General features: G+C 42.2%; 1 protein-coding gene across 1 annotated transcript; it reads left to right on the top strand.

Annotated features, from left to right (window-relative positions):
• Positions 1-802: 802 nt before the first annotated feature.
• FAM89A (family with sequence similarity 89 member A) lies at positions 803-9,129 on the top strand. The gene is made up of 2 exons (XM_035108487.3): positions 803-1,181; positions 8,016-9,129. The coding sequence occupies exons 1-2, from the start codon at positions 900-902 to the stop codon at positions 8,172-8,174; spliced, it is 441 nt and encodes a 146-aa protein (XP_034964378.1). The 5' UTR covers positions 803-899; the 3' UTR covers positions 8,175-9,129.
• The last annotated feature ends 346 nt before the right edge of the window (positions 9,130-9,475 follow it).

A 9,475-nucleotide genomic window follows, 5' to 3' on the forward strand; every position in this document is an offset into this window, starting at 1 on the left:
AAGGTTAAGGAAGGTTGCCTTAGATATTTATTTATTTATTTTAAAAAACCTTTCCCTCAGTTTTTACTTTGGATCTGCCTGGCCTATATTTTATTTTGTCCTTACTGTGTTTTTTTTAAAGCAATAAAAACAACACCACATGAGCCACCTTGTTTAAACATAACAAATAATAAGAAAACGTTTCACATTCACATCCCCCCCCAGCTCTTAATTTACCTCAGACTCCCCACATTGGGGCAATTTGATTTTTTTTTGGGGGGGGGCAATTCGAGAATGAGTTATTAACAGTGAATGGCCTTTTAAGCTTCCTCCACTGAATAGGCGTTCACTTTTTGAATCATAACAATTATGTGTCGGGGGGGGGGAATCAGGATTTTAGAGATGCTTAGGTGGGGCATGGCCAAAAAAGGCTTGGAACCTTTTTTGGAACTTATTTATTTACGACAGCTCTTAATTTACCTTGGACCAAATTGCCTTCCCCCCCTTCTTTTTTTTTTTTAAAAAAAACTGCACTCTCTTGCTAAACTATTCTTTCTCAGCAGCCCCGAATCCCCCTTCCTCTCTCCTCCGCTTTATGACTAGGTGAAGAAAGCGAACCCCTCCCTGCCGCCGCCGCGCACTCCCCTAAGTGTTTCGGGTACCATTTTGCGTCTATTGTGCCTCCTTCCCTCCTTCATCTCCGCCCGCCCTAAGCCCGCCTCTTTCTCCCTTTCGCGGCCTGTCCCTGTTGCGAGGGCGGGCCGAGCGGGGCCGGCAGAAGGGAGGCGGGGCCCGAGCAGAGCCGAACAGAAGAGAGCCTTTCTCTGCGAGGGAAGGAGGCGGCTCTTGTTTTCTTTCGCGGCAGACTTCGCTCAGCTGGGCTGAGGTGACCGGCTGGCCGCCTTGCCCCGCCGGGTGCCATGAGTGGGTCGGGGCTGCCCGGAGGCGGCGGTGGCGGCGGCGGGTCTGGGTTGCCTCCCCTGCCGAAGAGCCTGAGCGGCTTGTTGAATTCTTCTTCGAGCGGGGTCGGCCCGGGCGGAGCAGGCGGGCGCTGGCGGGACCTGGAGCGGCTCTACGCGCAGAAGTCCCGCATCCAGGACGAGCTGAGCCGCAGCGGAGGCGGCGGAGGGGGAAGAGGATCCCCGCGGCCGCCCAAGCCTCCCAACCTGGACGCCGCTTTGGCCTTGCTGCGGAAAGAGATGGTGAGAGCACCCGCGAGTTTTTGCTTCTCTTTTTGCGTGTTTGTGCTTGGTGCGAGTATTCCGCCCCACCCACCCCCTTTCTAAAACTGCTCCATATTTGAGTCCCGGGACCTGGCTCGAGAACATCGCCTCTGAGCGCGTGCAGAGTTCAATTCCGGCGCGTTTGCAGGCGCCGGGCGGCTGTTGGCGATTTCTGCTCCCCTTGCGTGCATGCCGGTACGATGCACACGGTGGAAAGAAAACCTTTTGTCTGTGGCAGGCAGGATTCGAGTTTTCATCCCAGCTCCATGCGCAAAAAAGGCAAATGCTCTTCTCCCCTACTGTAATAGCAAGAGGTGGCACCCCAGTTGCTGGATCTGCTTCCCAAAGGAAGTGAGATTGGCCTCGTTTAGTTGGGCAGCCGAGGGGGCAAGTCCTAAGTCCCCTTGCCTGTGAGTAAGCACATGGGTGTGGCCAGTGCTTTTTTTCCTGGGGGTACGCATACCCCCTGAACATTTTGTGAATCTAAGTTTGGCCTCATTGAGGGGCAGTATTTCAATAGGAAAATGAGAGTACCCCTAAACATTTTTTAAAGAAAAAAACACTGGGTGTGGCTGGGAGGGCAGCTGCTCCCATTCAACAACAACAACAACAAAAATAACTGAGGTTCTGCCCCCCCCCCCCAAGCCTGCCCTCCCAAAGCCTGGCTATGTCCATCAGTAAGCACCATTCAATTCTGGGGAGATACGGTTAGGATTGTGCAGTAAAACACTTTTCCACCAAACCCTTATGTTTACCTGTTGCAGACTCGTTTTTTTTGCTTTCTTCTTCTTTCTTTATTACTGTTTTTAGTTGTAGAGTTTTTAATTCTTGTAAATTCCATTTGGGGCTCCCTCTTAGGTCTGAAAGGCTGTATATACACATTTTTAAGGGATAAAGATATAAAATCTATTTTTAGATTTAAAAGCGATAAAGGTGGAAACTGGAAGCTGTTTTGCTTATTAATCACTATGGCTACCTTAGCTGTGCTGAAGACCTTGGGCGGACCATGTGGAATTTTTATATTTATTTATTTACCTTTTGAACAGTTGCGAAACTGAGGAGTTCAAATGGAGAATTGCCAGGAGGTAAAGGGGGGTAGGATGGGGGCTGCCATTCTAGAATGACAAACCAAAAGGATGCATAGAGCTAGTTGTGCATTCTTTGGGCCTCAGCCTGTGATGGTTACCCAAGTTGCAGTTAATGGATGCAAGACCTATCTAGGGATTGTGACTGAAACATTCCTCACGTGAGAGAAAGAAAAAGAAACTCAAATGAAAAGATTGGCAAACCCAAAACCAAAACCTCGATAGCATCTGAAGTATGTCACTATTATCTTCCCTTTTAAAACACTTTTCTCATTCTGTCCTTCTCTTTATTTCCTTCTAAAATAAAGTACTTAAAAGCTATTTCCTCTAAAAATGATGTTTTTCATTCTGCGCTCCTCTAGTCATAGTTGCATATTGTACAAGCACACACCTGTTCTTTATATTCACTATTTGGATAAGAAGTATTTTGTTCTGTTTCAGAACGTGGAATGTGACTTCTAGTAGGCAGGCTGCTTCTTTCCCACCTTTAACTTGTCTTCTTAAATGTAGGTTAATTGTCTTAATGGGCTTTTACTTTGCACAGGATTGGTACTTGGGCTGTGCACCAGATTGCTTACAGCAGCAGATTCACATTGGTTTTTAAATGCAACTAAAAACTGAAGTGCTTCAAATATTGTTACACTAGTAGATCATGTAAGCAAACAAAGTATGGGCTAGTTTCATTTTGAATATCAAGCATGGCTTTTTGTCTTATAAACCTATAAATCAAGTTAAGAATGAAGCCTTTCATTGTCCCAGAAAAGCTTTTGCAAAACCCACAATTTAAAAGGTTTTCCCATTTTAAGTGGTACACATATGCCTTTAATGAGACAAAAGCTTCAGGTTAAACAAGCAACATTTCCCTTAGTGAAACATGACCGAATTATTAGGTATACAATCTATATGATTGTAAATTATGGTTTTGTATGTCGTGCCTTTTTTCCTTTCCTTTTTTCTTCTTTCTTGTTCTAATTTTCTTTTTTCCCTTTTTCTTTCTTAATCTTATGTATGTATGCATATATATTTGTATTTTAACCCAATAAAGATGATATTTTTTATATAAATCAGAATTATTAGGTATGCAAAACCTTTCCTTTGAATCCGTAACATGAAACTTCCAAAGGCAGCAGAGATCTGTGCCTATCTGGCACACCCCTGATTAAGTAATCTGGAGCTATCTTTTTTCCTGCTGGAGGAAGGAAGCTGCAATGGTTGACAAGTTTTTGTAAAATTAGGATGTCAGCTCACAAATACGCACAGCATGTGATCACCCTAAATCTGGCTATTTTAAGATGTGATTAAAAGGTATTTTCTCTTTGCAGTATTTGTAGGATAGTGGTGCTGTCAATCTGCACATGGTCCTTGGAAAGAGAACATGAAAGCATCATAACATTGTCTAGCTGGGGCCACATGTGGTGTACGTATAGTGCACTGTAAGTTAGGATCCCGAAAACTCCCTTCAGAAAACAGTAAACTATCACTTTAAAATACATAGTATTAGAGTCAGACACCTTCTCTTACACATGTCCTCCTTACATTCATGACAGTGCCCACCAATCACAATGTGGCATGCTAATGACACTCTCAGCTTAGCTGCACAAGGAAGAAATCATGTGTGGTGATGGTGAAACATCAACATCACCTTGCCCAACGACAGATAAGATGCAGTGAGGCAAACACATACTAGAGTGCCCTTATCACTGTGAACCACTCTGGTGCGTCCTGTCCAAATCCCATAACTCGGATCCCTGCAGGTGCCCTTGCACCATGCACATGTGTTGGAAATCAGCCTTAGGACTGGAAAACATACAGGAAGGATGGGCATTCCCTGGCATATCACCCAGCCTCACTTTTGCATGGTGAACCTTTGGCTTCCCCTTGGCAACCGTTCAGCCCCTGATGGGGAAAGAGTGCCTTTGTGAGAAAGAAAAGAGATATTTTGCATGGTAGGCGGAATGGAGATACCAGGTGGTGGCTATGTAAACAGAGTAAGAAGAGCTGGGGCAGTGGATTTTAGCTCTCCATTAGCTTCAGTAGGAATGTTTTTAATTTACAAACAGCCAAGCTTGGGAAAGATTCGAAAACCTGTTGTTCCTCCTCCTGGCGCGCTGCCCATTTTTTATCACTGTGCTGGTGGAATTGCACCTCGTAAGCCTGGTGCCATGCCAGTGTCAATCCCCATCACCACTGTTTATCATCAGCTAATACAAAGAGACTGACTGGTATTTTGACACCCCTCTGATCTGCAGTACATGGTGCATAGCTTATTACCGTAAGTTTGGCTACTACAATTTGAAACTCTAGATATTCCTGACTAATGCCTTCCTAGTAAGAAGGTGTATTTATGGAATCTAGAGCCTGGCTGTGTGGTTTCTATTTAATGTTGAGATTATATGTCAAAGTTAAAAAACAAACAAACCCTAATTTGATGGTATCACACCCTCCAACATAAATCTTACTTGTATCTTTTGGATAGAAAATGAAATTGTATGTTCTGGTAAGAGATATAAACCCAATTGTTCAGATTGCTTTTCTGATGGTAACTAGCCTGCATATTTGTCTTGCTCATCCTTCGCCCACTTTTACTTATTATTCTTAATCTTGCCAACCCCACAAATACCTGCAGTTGTTGTTTACCTGTGATTCATTTCTTTTTTCCTTATGAATAACTAGTTGAAATGTAACACAGCTAGCCTTGCAAGTTAGTTTTGCCCATTAGTGGGATGTGAGTGTTTTGCTTTGAATGGCAAATGAGAAGTCACCACTAGATCCACCTTAAGGGAAGAAAAGCAAGCTTAATTTCTGGTAGTAATATCATTTTTTTAAAGACAGAATAAAATAATGTGCTATGATCTTGGACACTGCAATGCCTATGCTACTTTTCTTTCTCTACTTCCGGGGGATTGGGGGAGCCTGGCATCAGTTGTGTGAAAGGCAATAATGAATGTGGTGAGGTGTTTGATTATATTCATATTATTTTCCTAAATGTCCTTGTGAAAAGCTGCCCGTATAAGATGAAGGTAGTTGCATATGGCTAAAAAACAGAAGTCCTATGGACCAAAAAGTTAAATACATTAAAAAGAACATTCATGGCATAGTGTAGATAATACAAAGTACTCTTGTCTTCCACATTAATTCAATTCTCCATTACTGTGTACCGGTAGGAAGGAAGGAGGCAGGTAATATATGATGAAGCAAGCCCTGAAAGAAGTTCTGTAAAATGCTCAAAGACTCTTGTTATACCTTGGGCAGTTCCTGTATTTAATTCAAGAATTTAAGCATTCAGAACAACCTGGCTTTGTACTTAATTCCTGTCCTTTAAGCTACCCAGATTCTGATGGAGCAGAATGCTCTCTTTTAAAATGCTTGTGTGAAAAGCTGGGAGTAAATAGGATGGAATTGTTGTAGTAGTTGGGTGCCCTCCACAAGTGTTATAGCAAGCAAGCATCAAACTGAGTGTTCTGTTCTTCGAGGGGCAGACACGCCCATCCAGGATTTTCTGGGCCCATGTGGATTATGTATTTTGCCTTACTTGCAAAAGGGGGCATACATTTGCATATGCTTTGTGTCATACACAAATTTGTTTTTTTCTTTTGTGGGGTGGAGGACCATAAGATAAATCGGGGGCCATACAGGAATAACATGTCTGTCCAACAGAATGGGTGGTATCCAGCTGACTGCTTCCATTAATGCAAATATTTCTCCCTTTCTTTCTCCCCTCCCCCAATTTGCTTGAGGAACCCCCAGAACAGATATGGTGTATGGGGGGTGTAGGGAAAGGAGATGGGGAAGTTCTGGATTTCTATATAAGGAAATGCATAACCTGTTAAATAACTGCTTGCCATATAGCTGTTAAAGGCACAAAAGCTCAGTTCTCCCTCAATGCTAACCCTAAACCATGCAAAGAACTCATGTTCCATGATTTGTAAACCACTTATGTTACTGTATATCTGTCATCAATTAATCTTAGGCTAGCAATACCTCATTCAGTACAAGACCAGACATGGTGTTTCAGCTGGCTGGTGGTGGGGTCACAAGAGATTTTAAGTTTACAGTACAGTTATTTTGGTTCAGATGCCTATTCTTGGGTAAAGATTACATTGTTTCAAAGGAGGAGTGTCTTTTAAGAGCATATGTTACAGCTATTTATTTGTACCTAGTAAGCACAACAGTATTACCACCCAAGGTGAAACAGCCATCTTTTCTTCTTTTTAAGCAAAAAGGAGTAGTTGATCCTTTGACATGAATATATACTGTACACTTAAAGTGCAGCACCTTGCTCTCAAGAATCCCCCCCAGTTTCTTTCCCCCATGAGTAGAAAAGCAATCATCTTCCATGTTGCTGCTACACCTCCCCAGCTTCATTTCTGTAAAAACAGAAGAGATTAGAAAACACTGAACTACACTGCAGGGTTGTTATACTGTATTAACTTCTGCCTCCCCGCTGTCCAAGCAATAAAAAGTCAGCAACATGACTTTTTTTGCAAGGATGCTATAACCCACACTTTCCCAACCTTACCACACCCTCTCCCTGAAGCAATATGGATAATGATGGGTTGTATTTATATTTGCATTGGTAGGATTTTTTAAAGTTTGCATACTGGATGGAAAAAATAAACGAGTTCAAAAGAGAATGGGCTCCCTTCTTTGCTGGTACTTTTTGCTTTGGGGTAGACATGTTGTTGCCCAATCACAGCTATGCTAAAATCCTGGATTTCTCAGTTATTTTCTTTGTGCAACAACCACTTATTTACCAAGGAAGATGAACAGGCACCCTCAGAATGAACCAGACAGTCCCTGGGGAACAGTTGAGTCATACAAGTACTAGAGAAGAAAGACCCCAACACAGCTTCAAAATGAATGTGGAAGTCTTTCCCCATCGACCCTCAATTTCTCAAGAGCACTTGTCAGTCAGAGCTCTGTTTCATGCATTGGGTAAAAAAAAAACACACCACTGAAAGGCAGGAATAGTATCATATCTCACAAAGCGATTGTTTTGAATGGTACCTACACACTTTGCTTCATCGTTTTCATTCTACAAGGGCTAGAGACAACCCTCCCCCCAACCAATCAAATGGAAGTGTGGAGCATGGGCCTGATGCAGCAATAATCCCTGCACCAGTTTGTCAGAATTAGGTTCTGTTGATTTCATATGAAGTAGAATTCAAAGCATATCCGGGAGGGGGGGCGGCAGGAACACTGAATGTTTCCTCAATTCATGCTCTCCTTCCCATGAAGTTGCTTCTCTCCGATAGGGACACACTGACTAGAACCTTCCCCCAGGAGGGAGTTTCAGTCCCCCTTCTCCCACCAGCCCAAGGTGCACCTTAAACTACATTTATTCCCCCACTTTATAAGAAATTGGCAGTGACCCACTTCTGACACAGGTCTGTGCTAATGACACCTGGTTTCTCCTTAATGCAGCATCAGCCTATGGTTACACAGATCGTATGCTATTAAAGAGGGCATGGTAACATGACTTAAGCATCAGGAATGTTTTGCCACGCTGCCTCCTGCATACTCCAGCTTCCCCCACAGCTGTTTCTTCCTTACTTTGGCAGGGTGGAATCTCCCAAGTAATTTAATTATCCTGCTCATATTGTGTAATTGTCAGGTACAACACTGATCTTCTGGGTGAAGTCATTGTGGGGAGCAAAATGTGCAACTACCAGCATTTTAGAAGTAAAATTAAGCCATAAATACTAATATGTGTGTTCTCTTCTACAAGGTTGGTCTCCGGCAGCTAGATATGTCATTATTATGTCAACTATACTCCCTTTATGAGTCAATTCAAGAATATAAAGGTGCCTGCCAAGCTGTATCAAGTGCAGACTGTGCATATGCTCTGGAAAATGGCTTTTTTGATGAAGAGGAGGAATATTTCTAAGAACACAGCCGTTCCCTGGAGTAGAGCTGAGATCATCGGCGTCTAATTGGAACTTAAAGTGCATTCCTGCCTTGTGCTGAAGAAAAGACTCTCTGCTACTTTGCAGCCCATTTATTTCTGGAATGCTGTCAACCCGAGTTACACATTGTGTGAATCCCCCTTTAAGGAAAGCCATGTGCAACAAATTTTAAGGCGTCCTCAAGCATGTTTGACAGGCCATGTCAGTATAATTTGTGAACTGGGTGTTTCTAGTTTGCACATGTTGGAAAATAACTTTCTATTAACCGTTGCTTGGGATCATGTAAGGAAGAAATGACATCTGGAGTGTTCTGACATGTAAAACATTAGTAGTTATTATATATGTATTTTGTAAACATTTGAATAGTCTTTGAACTGATTTAAACTTTTTTTAAAAAAGTCTTGTTAAAAACTCAGAGCTTTGAGGACCAACATCTACCTTCTCCAGTACTGTACTGTATTAGATACTTTTCAAAATCTCAGATACACTTCTAAAAGCCTCTTACCATATTTTTTCTATCCCAAAGTTTACAAATGTTAGGACTCTTACCCTCTTTCCCCAGTGATCCAGTTCACTCTTTCGCTCACGTAAGTTTTAGCTATTTTAATCCAATCCATTTAAAGTTTTGTAACACTTGGTATATTTTTACACAAATACAGTGAAAGCATATGGGTCTTCCTTATTGTGAGCTTATATAAGTGTAATTAGATTGCTTATTCAGTGAATAGTAATATAAAGTAAATTTGACAAAAATTGAGACCAACAGCAGTATTTTATACTCCTTAATGCTTGGAAGAGAGCTGTGAACTTTGTATCTTTTAAATCCAAAGGATGTGTACAAATTATTTGTAGGTTATTCTATGCAGCTTTGTTTTTTTATACTATTGTAACAGAAAACTCAAGCTTGACCTGTAATTTATTAAACTTTATACCAAACATGGTGTGTGTGTAAATAAGTAAAATTATCTAAGTACAGGCAAGCCTGCCTCCTTCACAAATAAAACACAAACTGCCACCTCAATCATGTTGTCAGGTTTTGCACAGAGGGTGCTTCCATGAAGGAATTTTCAGGGAACCAGTACAGTTGTACCTTGGACCTCAAACACCTTGGCTCCTGAATTAAATTGGCTCGCAAACAATCAAAACCCAGAAGTGAATATTCTGGTTTTTGAACGATTTTCGGAAGTTGAACGTCCAGTGTGGCTTCCGATTGGCTACAGGACGCTCCCGCAGCCAATCGGAAGCCGCACATTGGTTTTCGAAAGGTTCCAGGAGTTGAACG

The sequence above is a fragment of the Zootoca vivipara genome, chromosome 3, assembly GCF_965207765.1.
Source record: "Zootoca vivipara chromosome 3, rZooViv2.hap1.1, whole genome shotgun sequence".
In the NCBI taxonomy this organism is placed as follows: domain Eukaryota; kingdom Metazoa; phylum Chordata; class Lepidosauria; order Squamata; family Lacertidae; genus Zootoca; species Zootoca vivipara.